The sequence below is a fragment of the Pristis pectinata genome, chromosome 6 (assembly GCF_009764475.1).
Source record: "Pristis pectinata isolate sPriPec2 chromosome 6, sPriPec2.1.pri, whole genome shotgun sequence".
NCBI lineage: Eukaryota > Metazoa > Chordata > Chondrichthyes > Rhinopristiformes > Pristidae > Pristis > Pristis pectinata.
The window spans coordinates 36,322,143-36,345,153 of NC_067410.1; the positions used below are offsets into that span (position 1 = coordinate 36,322,143).

Genomic DNA, 23,011 nt, shown 5'->3' on the forward strand with positions numbered 1-23,011 from the left:
TTCCAACTGGTTTTGGTGTCAGACTTTATTTGCTGGGCAATTCTTTAACTCTCAAGTTGGAGCAGTAATTCAGCCTAGTGCAGGTGACGTTGTGGTTTTAGATCACGATCAATCTGTAAAAGCACAGGCTTATCTTTGCTGCCCAAAGTTACCACAGAGGTCAGGTACCCTGGGTCCTGGCAATAATGAAATGAATTCAGTGCAGCTGCAGATATTTTACAGCGCTCGATAATGTCAGGCCTCCAGCACGTAAAGGGCACTCTGCAGTAAGCCACAGCCTTGTAGCAATCACTGTATCCTAGGGATTTTGGCATCAAAGAGACAGATGAAAGGATGGAGCTTGCACCCCCATTTCTTTTAGCACAGCTTCTAGATCCATGGATCAGGTGGAGAAGGGGAGGGAGGCCCTTTGCACTTTGAGGTGGGGGAGGGGGAGGGGGAGGGGAAGAGAGTGTGGCAAAGAGCCCATTCAGGACCACAGTAAGGAGGAACTAGTAAGAGCTGGCCACAGAGCAAATGACTCGCAAAGAACACTGGCACAAGGCCAGCAGATATTCCATGAGTCACTAGCTACGCAAAGACAAGACGTCAAACACTTGGAGCTACACTCATGGTGCCTTCAGCTGCACAACAAATAGATGCATACCACCCCACAATAGAAGACAATGCTTTAATTGTCCTTTCATTCTCCTTATTTCCTTACCCCTTTATACCTGCACAAAGACAGAGACCAGCAGCCAACCAGCCACACGAATACCAGAAATAAACTCGGTGGGGGGAACACGTTGCTCTGCCAGGTGCAGATTGCTTTCCTTCAGGAATACGGCAATACCAGTCGGCAATAGAATGCTCTTTACCAGCAGCAGGTTGCCCGAGCAGGGGGCAAACAAACCTGGGAACACAGCCACCCCTTGGGGAGAGGACAGCTGGATTGTCGGACTTGGTTGCAAGTGTTGGCGTGGGCTCTGGAGATTCCAGCAGCAGCTGTGAAATCTGGGTTACAGCAGTAGTCTCCTTCGGCCCAGGAGATTGTAGAAGGTTAATGTGTTGCCCTCCTGCAGGATGTCAGCATTTCTTCTGCCACCATTGCTTTTCGGTGACATCCTCGGATCTGCCCTTTAATCTCAAATTCCCTGGCCATACCTGACCCGAGCTCCTGCTTGCGTCTCATGTCCGGCTGGGCTACTGCAGAAGCACCCAATCAAAGTTTTAACTGCAGAGGGGGCAGAGTAACTCCTCCAAAGTTTCCGTGGTCAATAGTAACCAGCATTCAGTCTGCAATTGTTTTGGAGCATTCTACAGAAGCTGGTGTGTGAGGCTTTTTAAAAGCAGCTGCTTCACAGAATGAGGCGCTATGACAACTTGACTCTCCTGGAAGCAATCAGCAACTAACCTGATTTAACCCGATTGCTCCTGGCAACGCTCTAAACAGGCATGGCACAAGATCTGACACTGCTGCACTTCCTGCAAAGAGCATGCATGGATAACACGTGGAAGCAAGCTTTATGCCTGGTCTAATTTCACATCCAGCATGACTTACCTAGAAAAAAAACTCTATTGCAACCCACTTTGGTAAAAGATCAATTTTCAATCCTGCAGCACTGCAAAAGACAACACCACGACAAAGACTTTCGACATAATTTATTTTCCTGTCAGATTTTTATCCACAATGCAGTTTCAATTATTAAAATTTAGTTCAATTCAAAGGGCTCCAGTTCAACCTGTCGGCTCTCTTCCATTCTCTTCAATGATGAGCTTTCCAGGTCAAAGTCTTCTCTGACTTCAGCTTTAATAAGCACTTCATCCTTTTCAACGCCCACATTTGATTGACGCTATTAACAGAAGTGGATTCACTGCTTTGCAATTTCACATTGTTGATTACACCTACCATTTTTCCTCATCCCACAACTTACTAATTATTTCTCCTTCCCTCTAAGTTCTCCTTTTCTCACATTGCAGCCAATTCCTTAGCAGAAGAGGCAGACAATCCACATCCCTCAAGGGACAAAAATCTCAGCCGGTGGAGATGCCAAGATGCAAAACCATCTTCTGTCACTCCCCACCACTGCTCGTTAATTTATCAGCATGCTGCTGTCATTTAATGTGGCTGGTAAAAGTACAGGTTAGATTTAAATACAAATGCTCTGATCCAAATCAATCCAATCTGATATACAAGTAGAATAACAATAGTTAAACTTGCAGCACAATTATTTATCACCACAACACAATGCACATTGAGAGGCAGCAATTAGGACAACAGCTTTTTTTAAAAAAAAACTAGGATAAGATGCTTATGTACAGATAAATCTGGTAATATATGAGAAAACCCCAAAGCATTTGCTGCATATTCTCCGTTTCTGAAGTTATTTAACAAGTACATTAACTAACATCAGCCGCTTACACATGTAAATCAGTTTATTTTTTCCAGCATGCAACCTGGACTCATGCCAGGTTTGTAAAATCCTCTGTATTATCAGGACCTGCAACGAGCAGCAGGCAATTCCTCTCAGGAGACACCTCTAAGAAAGTCTGCTGTGAGGTCGTCTGTGAATGCTGGTACTGTGCCAAACTCTGAAGAGGCTGGCTTGTTTGCTTGTGCTCTGAAGCATTAGAATTCTCAATAGCAGATTTTTCACAGTGCTCCGAAAGCCCTACTGACTGCAACTGATCTGTAAGTTCTTCTATCAATCTTCTTGGGGGTGATTTAGCAGTGGGAGCTTCCCTCAAAGCACATTTGTCTGGATACTGTGCGTCCGCCATGTGTGCAGTTTCTTTGCCACAACTCAATTTGATCAAAGACTCTTTAACTTCTATATCAGTTACGCAGTCAGCCTCTTTTCCAAGAAGCAATCCATTTCTCCATGTTTCTTCACAACTGCTCTGGTTAGACAAATCACTTTCACACAAATCAGATTCTCCTGTATTTGAGGATGAGCTACTTGATTCCTCAGATTCTGTCTCACTTTCTGACTGAATTGGTTGGGGGTCATTCTTTCCTTGTTTGATCTGATTTTCTTCCTGTTGAACTAATAGCGCTGCTTCCTCCAGTTCCTTCAGTTCAAAGCCCAAATCACTCTTTGTGACTTTTACATTCTGTACTGATTTAGCCAAGGATGCAAGTTTCTTTGACCTATGGGGAAAACAATAAGTATTTTCAACCAGAATATTTATCATGAATTGTACATTATTAAAATCTTATATCTGAACATCAATCATGAAGTACAGAATAATAGATAATCAAAACTGAACAATGAGTATCATCCTGAATCAATTTTATTTAAATACAATTTCTCTTAGCCAATATTAAAAATGTGCCAAGAATTCCCAAGTTCAGTTTAGCAATTTCTACCTTATTAAAAATGTAATTTTATAATAATGGTAAACCAGATTCTTGTTTAAAGTCAACAATGCTTTAACAACTAATAGATCAACCTGGTATTGAGATCTAATTATCTCATATAGTTACTTGGCTAGTATGAACGCATATACCGCTTGATGGCAGTGTGATCATCTCATTAGCCTTGCTCTGCCAGTGGCAATTACCAGTGCCTACTGTGAAGTACAATGTAAAGTGGTCCTATTTTGCAGATTTCACTTTTCAGTGTCTTCTGGACATATGCAAACCATTATGCCTGATAATTACAGTCAAAAATGCTTATAGAGGTTTTAGAAATAAAGGATAATAAGGAACTCTGTACGGGATTATAAATGTTGCTTCAGGTCATTTCAGACAACCTTTATAACCTGCCAATCAACCTCTCCTCATCTGGATCCACCTATTGTCTGCAAGTTCTTACCCCACCCCTCCCCCATCACCTCTTATAATAGCTATCTCCCCTCTATTCTTTCAGTCCAGATGAAGGGTCTCAACCTGAAATGCCGACTGTCCATTTCCCTGCACAGATGCTGCCTGATTTGCCAAGTTCCTCCAGCAACTCATTTTTTACTCCACATTCCAGTATCTACAGTCTCTTGTGTCTCCACTCTTTAAAATTAGGATTGCCTACTCCGGTGGAGCAGCCTGCAATCTACCCATCGCTGGAAGGTCTCGGGTTCATAGAGTTACAGAAAAGAGAAACAGGTCCTTCAATCCACCATGTCCATGCCAATCATCAGGTTGAGAGCTTCAAGTTCCTTGGAGTGAACATCACCAACAGTCTGTCCTGGTCCAACCACGTAGATGCTACGGCCAAGAAAGCTCACCAGTGCCTCTATTTCCTCAGGAGGCTAAAGAAATTTGGCATTTCCCCCTTGACACTCACCAACTTTTACCAATGCACCATAGAAAGCATCCTACCTGGATGTATCATGGCTTGATATGGCAACTGCTCTGCCTGGGACTGCAAAACACTGCAGAGTTTTCTGGATACAGCTCAGCACATTATAGAAACCAGCCTCCCCTCCATGGACTCTGCCTATACCTCTTGCTGCCTTGGTGAAGCAGCCAGTATAATCAAAGACCCCACCCACCTGGGACATTCTCTCTTCTGCCGTCTCCCATCAGGCAGAAGATACAAAAGCCTGAAAGTACATACCACCAGGCTCAAGGGCAGCTTCTATCCTGCTGTTATAAGACTACTGAACAGTTTCCTAGTACGATAAGATGGACTCTTGATCTCACAATCTACCTAGTTATGACCTTGCACCTTACCGTCTACCTGCACTGCACTTTCTCTGTGCTCATTTAGATACTATTTGAATGTTGTGGGAGCTTCTGCCTCCATTACCCACTCAGGCCATGCATTCCAGATTCCTTATTAGCAAAATCTGGGAGATTTCAGGAAACTTACTCCTCCTTGCAGAGAGGGAGGACGAAGAGAAAATGGAGAACGGGTTGAGGGCAGAGATAAAAAAAGAGGGCGGGGATTAGAAGGACTCTGGTATACATTAAAAAGTCACAAGGAATAGCACATAGTTTTAATCTAGATTGCGGAGCCCTAAGGGTGAATGGAGAATTTAGGTGGCACAATTAGTAAAGCTGCTGCCCCACAGCTTCAGTGATCCAGGTTCAATCCTGACCTCAGGTCTAGCTGTGTAGAATTTGCTTGTTCTGTCTACAATCGTGCGAGTTCCCCCCTGAGTGCTCCAGTTTCCTCCCACATCTCAAAGATGTGAACATTGGTAAGTTAATTGGCCACTATAAGTTGCCCCTCGTGTGTAGGTGAATGTTAGAATCTGGGGGGAGAATAAAATGGGATTAGAGTATGGGTGCTTGATGGTCGGTTTGACTCAGTGGGCTGAAGAGCCTGTTTTCATGCTGTACGACCCCGTAACAGTGGGGAAAATACTTGGAGTGTACACAAAACAGAAGGTGGGCTGAAGCTGGGACAAAGGCTGGAGATGTCATGGCAGTGGGTGTTAAGAGCCTTTGTGATGAAGGGATGTGGTGTTAAGTGATCAACTCAGATTATAGTTAAATTAGGGTAAATGGGGATTAAAGGAGAGATGAGAAGAACTACAAGAATTGACAAGCTTTGTAAAAGAAAGAGATTGAAGAAATCTCAAGGTCTTTAATGACCAGCTAAGGTGCATTCGCCATCTAATATACACCTCCTGTAAACTGGCAATTCAGGCAGCTCCTGACATTGAACTTTACCCCCAGAGCATCACCAGTTGGAAGAAATGTGGTCTTAGGTCTTGTATCAATCACAATTATCATACTTTTGAACAGTTTAGGATGAAACACATGCACAGTTCTTAAAAAAAATCAGAGATATTACAAGTTTTATTAATGCATTCTTCACACGCACACCTATGACTAGAAAATGTGGATGCTAAGTTCCACATTACTTTCACAAACAAGTTCCTGTAAAAGGAGTTAAATATTTGGGTAACCTTTTATATAAGAAGGCTTAGTCAGATAATCTTGATGGTACATCACTGTTTGGAGTATAGATTTTGAGATGACTCGCTCCATGTTTGACAGATAATCATATAAATCTCTCAGCAGTTACTTGAACGCAATATTAATGAATTGTGAGCAAGTAGGAACGTTTAAAATAGCAGTGATGAATACCTGTGCTTCTGATATGTATGATATTTTCATACCCCTTCATACCTCAGCTATTTTTAGAACAAATTAATTTTCAGGCAGAAAATTTCAATATAAAAAATTCATTAAAAAGCCAAAGATGGATTAATATTTCAGGGCTTCTTATATGATCATCCTGATAGTCGCCTTGATTTTTATAAATAGATATGTCTGTCAAATAGTGTAAGGGATGGCTGCTCCAAGAATAGGGTAAAATACAGACTGTTAAATAATCTGCTTTTCAGTGCTTTTCCTGGCTGCTGCACCAACTCACAAGAGCGAATTGTCAATTGATCCACAAAAATTGCCACAAAAATCTTGTCTTCAAATATCATCTTTGGAGATAAAACTGAAGCCTTGTGTACATGATCTGTTAACCAAACCATTTGGCAGTGTTAAAATCCAATTTTTTAGCAATAACTTGCTGAAAATCCACTAATTTGATCTTCTTTGCTGTGGATAATTTCTCTAACCTTTTCATTATTTTGCTTTTGTCATATTGTTCTTTTACCTTCCCACAACCATTTTCGATCCACAGTCACTTGTCTTCTGGAATGCTGCTCTACAGGCAGCTACAGATATCTGATTAACCAGCTTGAATTTGAGAACAAGCCATCCCAAGTGGATTATGAAAACAAGGAAGGTTTTCACAAGATCACAAGATAAGGGAGCAGAAGCAGGCCATTCGGCCCATCGAGTCTGCTCCAAGGAAAAGGGAAAAAGAAATGGGGTGGGAAAAAAAGAGAGAGAAAAAAAAACTATTCTAATCCCATTTGCCAGCCTTATCCCCATATCCCTTGATACCCTGACTATTTAGATATCTGTCTATCTCCTCCTTGAATACCCCCACTGATCTGGCCTCCACTGCTGTGCGTGGCAAGGAGTTCCACAATTTCACCACCCTCTGGGTAAAGAAACTTCTCCTCATCTCTGTCTTGAAACTGTACCCTCTAATTCTAAGATTGTGCCCTCTGGTCCTGGACACGCCCACCAAGGGAAACAGCCTAGCCACATCTACTCTATCCTTACCTGTCAACATTTTAAATGTCGCTACGAGGTCCCCTCTCATCCTTCTGTACTCCAGCGAGTACAGTCCAAGAGCCGACAAACGCTCATCATACTTAAGCCCTTTCATTCCTGGAATCATTCTCGTAAATCTCCTCTGAACCCTCTCCAACGTCAGCACATCCTTCCTAAGATGCGGGGCCCAAAACTGCGCACAGTATTCCAAATGAGGCCTCACTAGCGCCCCGTAGAGCCTCATCAACACTTCCTTACTTTTATACACTATACCTCTCGAGATGAATGCCAACATAGCATTCGCTTTCTTAACCACCGATCCAACCTGGTGGTTAACTTTTAAGGTATCTTGTATGAGTACCCCCAAGTCCCTTTGTACTACCGCACTATCAATCTTCTCTCCTTCTAGATAATAATCTACCCGCTTATTTCTACTTCCAAAGTGTACAACTGCACATTTCTCAACATTGAATCTCATCTGCCATTTCCTTGCCCATTCTCCTAAACTGTCTAGGTCCCTCTGCATTCTTTCTATTTCCTCTATGCTCCCTACTCCTCCACTTATCTTGGTGTCATCCGCAAACTTAGCCACACAACCATTTATTCCATCATCTTGCTTGACTAACCTCTTGACTTTTGGGCCCCAAGTGGATGGTGGAAATGCATTTGAAGTGAAATGTACTTAGATTTTCAGAAAGACTTTGATAACACTGCTAGCGAAAGGCTGTTCCTAAAACTGAAAACATTGGGAACTGAAGCCATATCTCCAGGATGGATGTTAATTTCATTCGGGAAACAAAGCATTTGATTCTCTTTGGGGCAGTAATGCCACAGATGAGAGAGGTAGTGTGGGCTAGAGTGTGACTGCTGCATGCACAATTATACTTGAACGAAGTATCATTGTCTTCAAAAGAGAAAATTTGATCAGAAAGAAATGCTCAGTTCTCCTTTTCATCGGTCTTTCATGCCTACATTAGTGGTGAGGAACTAACCACTGCTTATTGCTATGAAACTTTATTAGCTAATTTTTCCTAAAACTGGAAAATGTTTTGAAAAAGAGAATTCACTCAGAAGGCTGATAACCTGAAAGTAATGTTTTAACCCTGTTCATGCAGCAAATTTTTAACTAATTTGGGTTTCCATTTAAGTAGAAAGCAATGTATGAACGCCATAGCAACCATGCATATTTGAAAGTGGCACAATTCAATCCTGACAAACCTCATAACTAGCTTACAAAGAAAGGTTACACGTGGACCAGAATTTCTAAAAACTACGGCTAAAAAGAGCTCATTTGCATATTATTACACTTTAACACATTTGAATATTCAGTTGGATTCAATCTAAATGAAAATATATCACAGAAAAGTGTTCAGAGTGCTAATATATACTGAAATAGCCAACTGGAAACTGATTAGATTTTACTTAGCCATATCTCCCTTCATAGCACATCAAGACATTGGTCAGAATTTTAAAGTAGGATTAACCATAAGTGTTCCCTAATATTACCAACTACATTGGGCAGAAACTTCTAAAACACAAATATCACGGTAGTGTAACGCTATTACAGCGCCGGAGACTCGGGTTCAATTCTGGCCACTGTCTGCAAGGAGTTTGTATGTTCTCTCATGTCTGCGTGGGTTTCCTCCGGGTGCTCCGGTTTCCTCCCACATTCCAAAGACGTACGGATTAGGAAGTTGTGGGCATGCTATGATGGCACCGGATGTGTGGCAACACTTGCGGGCTGCCCCCAGAACACTCTACACAAAAAGATGCATTCACACTGTGTGTTTCGATCTACATGTGACTAATAAAGATAACTTATCTTATTAGGAAGTGGCCGTCCAATCTGTCCTCCTTCCACAAATTTAACTCTAATAGCATTAAAACAAGGGTATTGAGTTGTTGTACAAATTTGAAAGATAACCCACTGAATTAACCATAAAAGTTTGCATCTTGCTCATTCAAGTGTAAATGAATTTTACACTGAGTGACTTGTTAGCAATATCTCTTGCAGTGAAAATTTTCATAAATGGGGAATTGCATTCCTTCAGATTTTAATTATTGCTGGAGAAATTAAAATGAGTTTGCCTTTTCCTTTCAGTCCTTTAATCATGATGGTGTATGATGTGGTACCAAAGTGGCAAACTATATGGAGTATTGTTTCAGAGAGCTGCCAGGGAATATGGGTACAGTTGGTGGTTAAGAAACATGAGAACATGATGGGGACCAAAGGGAATGGCTTCAGCTTTTCCAGTATTCAGTTGAAGGAAACTACTGCGAACTAGATTTCAAACGAGACTGATCCCTAGGATGGCAGTCCTGTCTAATGAATAGAAACTGAGTAGACAAGGCATCAATTCCCCAAAGTTTAAGAAAATGGGAGGTGACCTGTTTGAAATAAATAAAATTCTTAGAGGGCTCATCAGGTAAATGTAGAGAGACTGTTTTCCCTGGCTCAGTAGAAGTAGGGTCACAGTCTCAAAAGTAGTGAGTCATTTAGAACTGAAAGGAGGACAAACTACTTCATTCAAAGGGTGGTGAATCTTTGGAATTTGCTATCCTCCAGGGCTGTGGAGGCTCAGTCATTACTCTGGATATTAGAGGAATTAAAGCATACGAGGATAGAAAAGAAAAATGTTGTGGTTGCTGATCTATTAAGATCTTATTGAATGGTGAACAGGCCCAATGGGCCGAATGGCCTACTCCCATTTCTTATGTTATTATAAAAAGAATCTGACAGCGAACATCAATCACTGCCAGGTGTTTTAATGTGCCCCAGAGCAATGATCCTTAGTTTCTTTCTGTGTGAGTGCACCTGATCCTTAATTATTTGGAAGAATCATCCACAATCGAAGCATCATCGTTGCAGACTTGTGTATCATCACTTCTCTCTCTTCATGATTGCACTGCGATGAAGCTAAAATGAAAAATTCAATAAACAAACACTGAACAACATCTCTCTGCTTATATCCCAGGCACCTGAAATCCAAAAAGCTCAGAGCTCAGGCAAGAAACTCGAAGCCCCATTGGATTTTTCACTACCGACTCGAGTAATTGCAGGTTTCAATGGAAGGGTAACAGAAACGTTGAATGGCCTTCATTGTCTGTGACAGTAACTTATAGCTAGTTGATTGTAAACCATTTTGATATGTGCATGGAACAAATGAACTACTTCTCCATTGGGCTTTCCTCTTCACGTTATTACAGCATTACCCAGACAATGTTTTTTTGTTGCAGCTATAATAGTCTGAGATTAATGCAAGAGCACCCGAATTCAGCGGAAAAAGACTTCTTTATTTCAACAGCAGTACAGTCTTTCTTGAGAGCAAGGAAACAGTTACCTTTTGGGACTAACCCTAAAATCATTGCTGATTCTGCTCAGTTGTAGCATCTTTCTCTCCCAAGGTCATGACTAAAACTTGCCGCCAGACATATCAGAACAGCACATACATGTAAGTGAAGGTGCTAGCCAGAGTGGCACAGATCATGAGAAGCAAAGAGGGGACGTTGCTTGAAAAGGGGAGGAAACCTTCATACCCTGTGATACCTTGTCTGAAGAAATGGCATCTGTGGTACAGAGACAGTTGTAGGCTGGACCATCCAACTCTCCCAACAGAGAAGGACAATTAAAAAAGGAAATGCTTCTGAAACGGAAACAAAAGCTATATAACAAAAGTGATACCTGACAAATAGAAGGAATGGTTTCAACCTGAATGATTTTTCTTGAAATATTTCAGGCAATATAGGACAACTGGACAGTGAAGAACAACCTGTCGTCAAATATGGCAATACATCAGCTTTATCTAACTGGAAATAATAGAAAATACATTTGTGCAGAATGCAGTATTTTACAGAAAAGATCGTGATATGTCACAATTAGATAGATATAAATAGTTACCACATCTGGTTTCTTGCAGCACTGCTCCATTTCACACCATCAATCAACTTTTCACCACTTCCTGAACAGTCACCATGGCTATAAAACAGACAGCAACTGTTTCATTTCCTTTGTTCAAGCCTGGTAACCTACAAGGCACAACACATCCACAGAGCACAACCAACTGACTGCAGCTAGCTGACAAAATAATTCATGACCATGGAAAACGAGATACAGAAATGAAAAGGAACTCAACTTCTACGAGAAAAGGCCATAAAACTCTCACTTCTTACTGCCAGTGAAATTTTCCCCTAACATTTTTCTTCTCTCATTTCCTGAAAGCACTGGCCAACGCTGAGGTGTAGTAATAAATAGAGAAAGTGCTGGAGACACTAAGCAAGTCAAGCTGAACTTATGGAGAGAGAAACAGAGTTAACGTTTCAGTTTGATGATCTCTCATCAGAATGGAGGTTGAGGGATAGATTCATGAATGAGATACTGGAAGTGCCAGGCACTTCTTCAACCACTCCTTACTTATGAGTCAATGGCGAGTGCTGGCATCATACTGAATAGTCCAGGCTTCATCCTATCCCCACTTTGTGAAAACACCCACTTGCATCAAGATTTCTGGTCTGCTACTCTCCTTTGTGGCTGAAGTTGATATAAAATATAGCTTACCTACCTTAACAGCAATCTCTCTACTCTGTATGGACCAGGATTTGATTTCTGGATTATTGAAAGTCTCTTAACCCTAAAAATCATTCTGTTTAATTTCCCATACATGTAAACACATCAAAACATTTAAAAGAAACAAGGCACTAGATGTGTGAAGGACGACATTGCACCAAATCTTTACTTCCAGTACTTACAACTGTTAAGACAGATATCTGTCAGCCCAAGAAATCATATAAAGCAAAAATATTCACTACACCAAACATAATTACAATCTAAAAACTCGTTTGATAAGAACTGGGCTTTTAACATGCTCTCCATTTAATCACATATGACCTAGCATCAAGAAAGCAGTCATCACTTGCATAAAACAGCACAAGATCACAAACTTTACACAAAATTATCCATGTTAAATAGACAGTGGTGGCTCCTATTCCAGATACAGAAAACCAACAGCAACTGAGAGTGATTTTCAAACATGCTACAAAGTATTTACAGCACCATCTGGCAGATATGAAATCTGTATGTTGGGGATAAGATTTCACTTTAGTTTTATACGTTCGAAACTAAAGTTCCACATAACCAACTTTACATCACGTTGTTTTAAAAAATTAAGAGGGAATCTTGAGGCCCAGAGATATCCTGAATTACAATACAGTGAAAGAATCCATGAATTGTGTTTTAAACAATAGCTTGCAATTCAACTGAAAGAATAATATCAACAGTCTCAAACATTTCTCTGGAAATTTCTAGCTGCATTAGACCATGAAAGCTTTTAAGAAGATGGGCAAGCACCATTAGGCCAATGATAATATGATCTATTTCTGTCTCAATTTTTTCTCTTTCCCATCCATCGTGCTAAATGGGATAGACCCTGAACAGACCCGGCAGCTTAAAACAGCAGACTCATGAGCGGCTGTGGACCATCAGTAACAGAAATGTACATCACAACAATCTGTACCTTTATGGTCCAACACGTCCTTCTACCATTACGGACAGGGTGGGGGATCAACACCAGTTCAATGGGAGCAGGACATGCCTAGAGCAGCACCAGGCAATATCTGAAAGTGGCATGCCAGCCTGGTGAAGCTGCAACACGTGTGCTCAATAGCAAAAACAGAATGCGACAGAGCTAACCGTTTCTACAACCAATGGATAAGACCAAGACCATACCTAGTCTAAAATGCTAGTTAAATAGCCAACAGGAGGAGACAACTCCAAGAACATTCCCATCCTCCACCTCAATTAAAGCAGTGCCCAGTATGCAAGTATTAAAGGTAAGGCTGAAGCAATCATAACCATATTCAGCTGGAAGTATCAATTGGATGATCCCACCCAAGATGTCCACAGAAGCCAGTCATAGAGTCAGAGTCATAGTGCAATACAACACAGATACAGGCCCTTTGGCCCAATGAGTCCATGCCGACCACAGTGTCCATCCAGCTAGTCCCAATGCCCATATCCTTCTAAGCCCCGCCCCTCCATGTACCTATCCAAGTGCTTCTTAAATGATCTGATTGTACCTGCCTCCACCACTTCCTCTGGCAGCTCGTTCCGTATACTCACCACCCTCTGTGTGGAAAAAGTTGCCCCTCAGGTCCCTTTTAAATCTTTCCCCTCTCACCCTAAGTCTATGCCCCTTACTTTTGGACTCCCCAACCCTGGGGAAAAGACTGCTACCATCCACCACATCTATGCCTCTCATCATTTTAAACATTTCTATAAGGTCGCTCCTCATTCTCCAACGAATAAAGACCTAGCCTGGCCAGCTTCTCCCTATGACTCAGGCCCTCTAGTCCTGGCAACATCCTCATAAATCTTTTCTACACTTTTTCCAGTTTAACCACATCTTTCCTATAACAGGGTGACCAAAACTGTACACAGTACTCTAAGTGCAGCCTCATCAACGACTTATACAACTGCAACATAATGTCCCAACTCCTGTACTCAATGCCCTGATTGATGAAGGCCAGTGTCCTAAACGCCTTTTTCACCACCCTGTCAACCTGCTATGCCGCTTTCAATGAGCTATGCACTTGTACTCCTTAGTCCCTCTGTTCCATTACACTCCCTAGTGCCCTACCATTCATGGTACAAGTCGTATGCTGGCTTGACTTTCCGAAATGCATCATCTCACACTTATTTAGATCCATTTGCCACTCCTCGGCCCACTTCCCTAACTGATCAAGATCCCTCTGTATTCTACAATAATTTTCTTCACTATCAACAACACCTCCTAATTTCGTTTCATCCGCAAACTTACCAATCAAGCCTTGTGCATTCACATCCAAATCATTTCCATAAATAACGAATAACAAGGGTCCCAAAACCGACCCCTGCGGCACACCACTACTCACCAGCCTCCATTCCGAGAAACAACCTTCCACCACCACCCTCACCTTCAAGTCAATTTTGAATCCACCCAACTAGCTCTCCCTCGATTCCATGCGACCTAACCTTCTCGACCAGCCAACCATGCGGGACCTTGTCGAAGGCCTTGCTTGGCCAAATAGACAACATCTGCTGCCCTACCCTCATCTACCTTTTTGGCTAGCTCTTCAAAGCCATGCTGTCTCCTCCTAAACAGACTCTGTCTATCCAAATGCTGGTAGATCCTGTCCTTCAGAATTCCCTCCAGTAACTTACCCACCACTGATGTCAGGCTGACCAGCCTGTAGTTCCCTAGTTTGTCCTTGCTACCTTCCTTAAACAATGGAACAACATTAGCCACCTTCCAGTCTTTGGGAACTTCACCAGAGGCTAACGATGATGCAAATGTCTTCACAAGGGCCTCTGCAATTTCTTTTGTAGCCTCCCACAGAGTCCGAGGATGCACTCAGTCAGTCGCTTGGGATTTATCCACCTTAATGCACTGTAAGGCTGCAAATACCTCCTCCCTGGTAATATGAATTTCCTCCAAAACATCTCCACTAGTTTCCCTTATCTCTTGAGCAACCATGATTTTCTCTTCAGTAAACACCAAGAAGAAATATTCATTAAAAACCCCACCCATCTCTTGTAGCTCGAGACGTAGGTAGTCCTGCTGATCTCTAAGTGGACCTACTCTCTCCCTAGCCACCCTTTTACTCTTTATATAGCTATTGAACCTCTTGGGATTTTCCTTAACCTTACTTGCCAGATCCATCTCATGCCCTCTCTTTGCCCTCCTGATTTCCCTCTTAAGAGTATTCTTCATCTTTTTATAGTCATCAAGGGATTCACTTGTCCCCAACCTCCTAAACCCAATGCATGCTTCCTTCTTTTTCTTGACCAGAGCCTCAAAATTCTTCATCAACCAAGGTTCCCTAAACTTGCCAGGTTCACCCTTCAACCTACCAGGAACATGCTGCTGCTGGACTCTTGATATCACACTCTTAAAAGCCTCCCACTTGTTATTCATTCCTTTGTTTCAAACAGCCTCACCCAATCGACCTCTGCTAGATCCTGCCTAATTCCCCCAAAATTAGCCCTGCTCCAGTTTAGGACCCCAACCTGTGGGCCTGTCCTATCCTTTGCCATCGCTATCTTAAAACTAATAGAATTATAGAGCCAAAGTGCTCCCTGACTGCCACTTCAGTTACCTGCCCTGCCTAGTTCCCCAAGAGGAGGTTTAGTATTGCACCCTCCGGAGTAGGGTCCCCTATATATTGACTCAGGAAACTTTCCCGGACACATTTCACAAATCCCACCCCACCCAGGCCCTTAACACTCTGGGTAGTCCAGTCAATACCAGGAAAACTAAAATCTCCCACACATACAACCCTATTATTCTTGCAACTATGAGCAATTTCTCTACACACCTGCTCCTCAAATTCCTGCTGACTATTGGGGAGGGTGGGGGGGGGGGGTCTATAATACAGCCCCACCAGAGTGACCCTCCCCTTCTTGTTTCTGTGTTCTACCCATATGGCCCCACTGGATGATCTCCCAAGAATGTCACTTCTATGTACTGCTGTTATGTCCTCCCTTATCAAAAAGGCAACACCCCCTCTTCGCTTACCTGTACCTCTGTCACGCCTGTAGCATCTGTATCCTTAAATCAATTCTATGCCATCCACAAGATATTAACTAATGGCTGAGAGCACTGGATGCTCTGTGCTACCCAGAGTTACATGCAAACACACCATGTAGTTGACTGGTGTATTATACAAGTTTAACAAAGCCTGGTTTTTATACTTGAAACATCTCCATATCAAGACCAAGATCCCACATGTTTCATTGACTGCTTTGTTCACCTGTCCTACAAGCCATCAAAGGTTTGTACATCAGCATTGTTGCTCGGTCTCTCGTTGTCTTCAACATTTTGAACTATTTAGCAAGTATTGCCCTGGTTCATTCTCCTTATCAAAATACGTTACACCACATTTTTCTGTGAAGAATTTCATCTGCTGTTTGTCTGGCTATTTTATTAGCTTGTGTCCTCTTGAAGTCTATTGCTATCTTCCTTAATGTTCACTAGATTTCTAACTTTGTTATGTGAAAATTCTGAAATTACTCTGTGCACTCTCATGTCCAAATAATTAATACACATTAACAACAGCAGTTGTCCCAGCAGTGAATCTGGGAACCTGGCACTCAGAAGCAATCAAAAATTGAAAAATGAAATAATTAAGTATTCCTAAACCATTACATGAGTGCAAGATCTCCTAAAACATTAAAATAATTAAAAGCAATATTGCAAAAACAAATGATTAAAATGCAACTTAATTTTATATTTACCCTTCTTCCTCGCAGTTGCAAAATCCCCACTGCAATAAATGATTATGCACCAGATATATGTGGCACAGGATCCATGGCAGATACCCCAGGGTAAATGCTGGGGAATCTCATTAAGTTGGTTCTCTGCCTTTGGGAGTCCTTTGTGGATCAAACTGATAGATTCGCCAGCTGGGATTTGTCAACAAGTTTGGTACTCTAGGTTTGGATTCATGTAAAACCCCAAACAAAATCCTGAGCCCTTTGTAAATACTGGCAGTTTACCACACACTGTCAGCAATCACCAGCAAGAGTTGGCTCTGTATATCTAAAGAGTGTCTTGCTGTGAATAAATGGATCAACATGTTAAAAAACACAATTTACTCTACTTCTCAGATCTCTGAAGACTAAACAAGAGCATTCTAATGTTAATTTTTTTCATGACAGTAAGTGCTGATGAAGTACTCTTTCTCAACTGCAAAGGCCATTACAATTGACCTAATTCACAATGCCAACTCCACGCATCTCCTTGATAGAGCATAGTCTGCTCTTCCAAGTTAAGACACAAACCAACAAAGCACAACTGATACCTTCTGATTCAGCTCAGCTTTCGGAATCTGTGGTTGCCCTAATTTGCATGAATCAGTACTGATCAATACCAATGAGCCATTAAAGAAACTCCTGAAGGGATGAGTCACCAGTTTTTGTTAAAAAAAATACCGGAGAGTAAGCCAGATACAATCCAACTTCTTTTAAACATAAATCTATGTTTATTTCCTACATTCCTTTTTCCCTTCAGTCAATTTCTATTTTGAGAAACTCAGTCAGATTAGTGACACAGTACTGCCTTAAGCAGGCATGGAAGTCACAAGGCAAGATCAGCTTGACAACAAGATACCAAAACAATACAATTACATCACTTCAAATGAGAAGGAGGAGGAGGAGCTAGACAAAGCAACAGCCACAAGTCTTGTAGTGCTTCCTGGCCTTGGCCATCGTAATACTGCATCTCTGAAATGGTTCAGGTACAATCCAAACCATCCTGCATACCTTACTTCCAGAGACAGTCTCAATGGATTAGGGTTAAATAAAATTGTATCTGCTTTGGAAAGGGTAATCAAAGATGGCACCAAATTTGGAAGTTCATTGCTGTTTCTCTTAAAACCATTGAAATTATATCACCTTCATCACAGCAAATGCTTGGATTGCCTTGACCCTCATCTCACTTCTTCCACACGATAGCACCTGACTTACTAACCACCCAAGTCCATTTGTGGTCTATGATCTAAGCCAAACTAGCTCCTCTTTGACAGAATACATTAACTTCAGCAATTTAATTTAAAGAAAAGCTCATCCAGGACCTTCATCTTTCATTCCTATCCATAGCCTATTCCGGATTGCATGTGCCTGTACTTTGGGTGAAAGTGGGCTCAAGCTCAGTTATTTTTCCCTCCATAGTGAATAGGGACTAAGGGAAGGCATTGCTAGGTGGGTGGAGTGTAACCCTTGGCTTCCAAACTAGAGACTTTCAATAATACATCCCCGATACTGTAGGATACCAAGCAATTGTCACACAGCAATTACAGTTCCAGTCAAAAGGCTTCAAAAGTGCATGCAATCATTTGATTCCTGATCATTTGTATTTCACTAGATTAGCAAAAGTAATATCATAAATATTTCATTCATTTACTATCATTTTTCAGCCAGACTTACTTCCAGCCTATTCGGTACAGCTTACACAGTTTCTTAACGTGTCAGGATTTCCCACATTTGTTGCAAATGGGAACAAAAATAAATACCAGAACTGCTGAGGGAAACCATTGCTTTTTGTGGTTGTGTCATCAACAGCAATTCCAATAACACAGGTTTCAATAACGTGACAGCAGCTGCACGTCACAAGTTCCAGGATGGCTGTTAAATTCGTGGAAAATGCATTCCTTGACAGTGGTAGCCATTTTTAAATGAGGGAGAAATACAAATTGACTAACATGATGCAAACGACTGTAAAAAGAAAATGCAAGTAGAAGAACAGGAAGGGATGCAAACCACAAAATGGTTTGGTGAATAAATGTGATGTGATACTGAGCCAATCACACCAGGTAAAGTTCCCAATTCTGACTTAAATATGTGGTGAGCTATCAATTTCCATCAAGAACTTGCAATTCATATAATTGGCCAAAACCTAGACATTTACCATTGGAGAAAGGGTAAAACACAGTTTAAGTCATCTTTGTAAATTCCAGTGTTGGATCCACCAACCTTGCTGTTAACTTCAACTTTATTAAACTCAAAATCATAGCAAAGACAAACCCAGATTTTATCTTTCTAAACAGAATGCATACATTAAGTTTTAGCATATTCAGGCCAAGGCTATTTCCCATATTTTATATGGAGCAGAATGTGCTGGGTAGGTTTATCTGCATGGGAGGTTTGGTGTTTGTAGTAACCATCCTTTTGTGCCTGGGGTGGTGGTCTGTCTTTCTTCCTCAACTGTGCTGGCACCCCTGTTGCATGTACACTTTCTATTTATGTTTCATTCTTGCAGTCTTTTTTTTTGGCCCACTTCTTGTTATCTTTTGCCTCATTTAGTGGCTTTACATTATCTCATAGCAGTAATCATTTTATTTTCAACCTCCATTGCTGATTTGACTCAGTAGCTGTTGTATGATAGGATTAGGTGTCCTCTCTCTTACTTTTTCCCTTTACTGACCTTTTGTTTCCCCTAATTAGGGTTAATTCAGCTCCCTAACCTAGTTCTAAATGAGAATCTACACTTGAAACCAGAGTCTTTTATTCTCAGCAGTTGCTGCTGGACATGTTGTCATTTCTGCCATTTTTCACCTTTCTTTAATTAGTTCTTGTAACTTGCACATTGTCATCTCACAGGTCCTTGGCTGATAAGACCAATTAAAAGACACAAAATAAATTATTTTAAAATTAATCTCAGATGAGTCAACAGAAACCACTGAATTTTAGCTCACTCAAGACACATATGTCTTTTTAAATGCAAATACATCCCACACTTAACCAGTTATAGCCCTAAAATTTTATACAGCGCCACACAGCATGATAACAGCTTGAATTAAATTGACTCACCAGCTACAATCAATGTACTGCAAATTACTGAATCTTGCTTGATACTCTAAAGGCAAGTTCTCTACTGCTTTGAAAAATAGAAGATTTCATAATAATACTTGAAAGGAATCAAAGTGCAGCTTTTCTAAAGTAACGAATGGGCCTGACAGCAGCACATGATCTATAAGTACTACATTCAGGAAAATAGCTTTAGTGTCATATCCTGGATGGGAGGTAAATTTTTGGAAAGCAGTCTTTGAGAATCAGTCACTGAGAAAGTCAGGGCAAGTCTAAACGTTCTGCACTTGTTCATCTTGATGGCAAAGCTGCTAACATCCAAATGCTGGAATTTACAGACACAGATTTAAGCTGGGATTCACCAGCACTCCCACTTCTATGCTAGGAGTCTTAAAGTTTTATAATGTGATTTCAGTCTGCACTTTTACCAGGAAGGGGCTACAGGATTGAAGCACAAAATTACTTGACTGCCCTGCACTAAAGTGATTCACATGATTGTGTAATATGCTGTTACTCTGACCAGATGAAACAAAATAATGCAGATGCCAGAAATCTCAAATAAAAACTAGAAACTACCATAAATACTCAGCAGATTGGAGAAGCAGAGGAACACAGTAATGGGACAGAATGCACTGACAGCTAGCTGATGTAGTGTAGTGCAAAAGCCAGGAGTACAGCAAGGTCAGATGCCAGTGTGCCTGATTTCTTGCTCCACCCTTGGACTCGATCGAGAGTCCAGGGGCATTCTGTAAACTGTACAGCCGAGGGCCACGATGTACTTTATCTCCAACACCCAAGCTTTATGCCAAATGTAGTGGGGAACGTTGGAGCAGTACTGATGCATGCAGAGGTTTCACTTTCCTCAATTTAGTGATTTTTTTTTAAACAGAGGATTCCTGCATCACAGAGTAATAGTAGGCAAAACAGCAACTTTCAAAGAATAACATAGGACAGTACAGCACAGTACGAGCCCTTCGATCCACGATGTTATGCTGACCTATATAAACCTTATCCCCATTCAATCTATCCCCCTCTCTACTTCACCTCCCAAAACCCTCTATTTTTCTTTCATCCATGTGTCTATCCAATAGTCTCTCAAATGACCCTATTGTATCGGCCCCTACCACCACCACCCGGCAGTGCATTCCAGGCACCCACCACTCTCCGTGTAAAAAAAAACCTACCTCTGACATCTCCCCTGAATTCTCCTCTACACACCTTAAACGCTTGACCTCTGGTAATGGCCACTGCCACCCTGGGGAAAAGATGCTGGCTATCCACTCTGTCTATGCCTCTCATAATCTCATATACCTCTACCAAGTCTTCTCTCATCCTCCATTGCTCCAAAGAGAAAAGCCCTAACTCACTCAACCTCTCTTCATAAGACATGCTCTCCAACCCAGGTAGCATTCTTGCAACTCTCCTCTGCACCCTCTCCAAAGCTTCCATGTCCTTCCTATAATGTGGTGACCAGAACTAAACACAATATTCCAAGTGTGGTCTAACCAGAGTGTTATAGAGCTGCAACATTACCTCTCGGCTCGTGAACTCAATACCCTGGCTAATGAAGGCCTGCACACCATACGCCTTCTTAACAGACCTATCCACTTGTGAGGCAATTTTGAGGGATCTATGTACTTAGACCCCAAGATCTCTCTGTTCCTCCACACTGCTAAGAATCCTGTCATTAACCATGTACTCTGCCTTCAAGTATGTTCTTCCAAAGTGTACCACTTCACACTTCTCTGGACTGAACTCCATCTGCCACTTTTCTGTCCAGCTCTGCATCCAGTCTAAATCCTGTTGCAACCTACGACAACCTTCCTCACTGTCTACTACACCACCGACTTTCGTGTCATCTGCAAACTTACCACCCATCCTTCCACTTTCTCATCCAAATCATTTTTCAAAATCACAAAGAGCAGGCGTCCCAGAACAGATCCCTGCCGGAACACCACTAGTCACCGACCTCCAGGTCAAATCCTCCCCTTCTACAACCACTCTCTCTCTACCTTCTGTGGGCAAGCCAATTCTGAATCCACACAGCCAATTGTCCATGGATCCCATACCTGATGATGTTCTGAATGAGCCTGCCACAGGGAACCTTGTCAAATGCCTTGCTAAAGTTAATATATACCACATCCACTGCACTACCTTCATCAATTTGTCTTGTCACTTCCTCAAAAAACTCTATTATGCTCATGAGCTACGACCTGCCCTTCGCAAAGCCATGTTGACTATCCCTGATAAGACTATGCTTCTCCAAATGCTCATAAATCCTGTCCCAAAGAATCCCCTCCAATAGTTTGCCCACCACTGATTCAAGACTCATTGGTCTATACTTCCCAGGATTATCCCTTTTACCTTTCTTGAACAATGGAACAACATTTGCCATCCTCCAATCCTCTGGTACCACTCCTGCGGCCAGTGAGGACTCAAAGATCATCATTAACGCTCCAGCAATCTATTCCTTTGCTTCCCATAGTAATCTGGGGTATATTCTGTCTAACCCCAGGGACTTATCTATCCCAACGCTTTTTAGTTGCTCCAACACTGCTTCTTTCTTAACCTCAACGTGCTCCAACACATTTGCCTGTTCTACGCTGACCTCACATTCATCTAAATCCCTCTCCCTGGTGAACACTGAAGCAAAATATTCATTTAGGACCTCCACTAAACTTTCTTCACCTCCAGACACATTTTTCCTCCCTTAATCAGAGCGGTCCTACCCCTACCCTAGTCATCCTCTTATTCCTCACATACGTGTAGAATGCCTTAGGATTTTCCTTAATCCTACTTGCTAGGGCCTTCTCATGTCCCCTTCTAGTTCTCCCAAGTCCCTTCCTGGCTACCTTATAACTCTCAAGTGCCTCATCTGATTTTTGCTTCCTAAACCTTAAATATGCTTCCTTCTTCCTCTTGACTAAATCTTCCACCTCTCTTGTTAACCATAGTTCCTTCACCCTGCCATCCTTTCCTTGTCTCAGCAGGACAAATCTATCTAGAACCCTAGGTAAGTGGTCCCTAAACAACCTCCACATTTCTGCGGTGCATTCACTGAACATGTGTTCCCAGTTTACGCTCCCAAGTTCTTGCCTAATTCCATTGTAACTTGCTGTCTCCCAATTAAATATTTTCACATAATGCCCTTTCCTATCTTTGTTCATGGCTATGCTAAAGGCCAGGGAGTTGTGGTCACTATCCCTGAAATGCTCATCCACCAAGAGGTCTTTCACCTGACCAGGTCATTGCCTAATATCAGATCCAGCATGGCCTCTCTTTTAGTCAGCCTGTCTACATACTGTGTCAGGAATCCTTCCTGTACACACCTAACAAATTCTGCCCCATCTAAACCTTTTGCACTAAGGAGGTGCCAATCAATATTAGGGAAGTTGAAGTCACCCATAACAATAACCCTGTTAGTTTTGCACTTTCCAAAATCAGTCTACTTATCTGCTCCTCAGTGTCCCAATGGCTATTTGGGGGCCTACAGAGTACTCCCAATAGAGTGATTGCTCCCTTTCTGTTTCTGACTTCCACCCACACTGAATCAATAGATAATCCTTCTATGATGTCCTCCCTTCTTACAGCTGTGATACTATCCCTGATTAGCAATGCCACCC

At 41.8% G+C, this 23,011-nt stretch overlaps 1 protein-coding gene across 1 annotated transcript in view; it reads right to left on the reverse strand.

The window, feature by feature from the left end:
* Positions 1-1,626: 1,626 nt before the first annotated feature.
* shq1 (SHQ1, H/ACA ribonucleoprotein assembly factor) overlaps positions 1,627-23,011 on the reverse strand; it is a 114,972-nt gene continuing 93,587 nt past the window's right edge. Inside the window, 1 exon segment of the mRNA XM_052018776.1 lies at positions 1,627-3,130. Within this exon segment, the coding sequence (XP_051874736.1) occupies positions 2,443-3,130 (688 nt within the window). The 3' untranslated portion in view covers positions 1,627-2,442.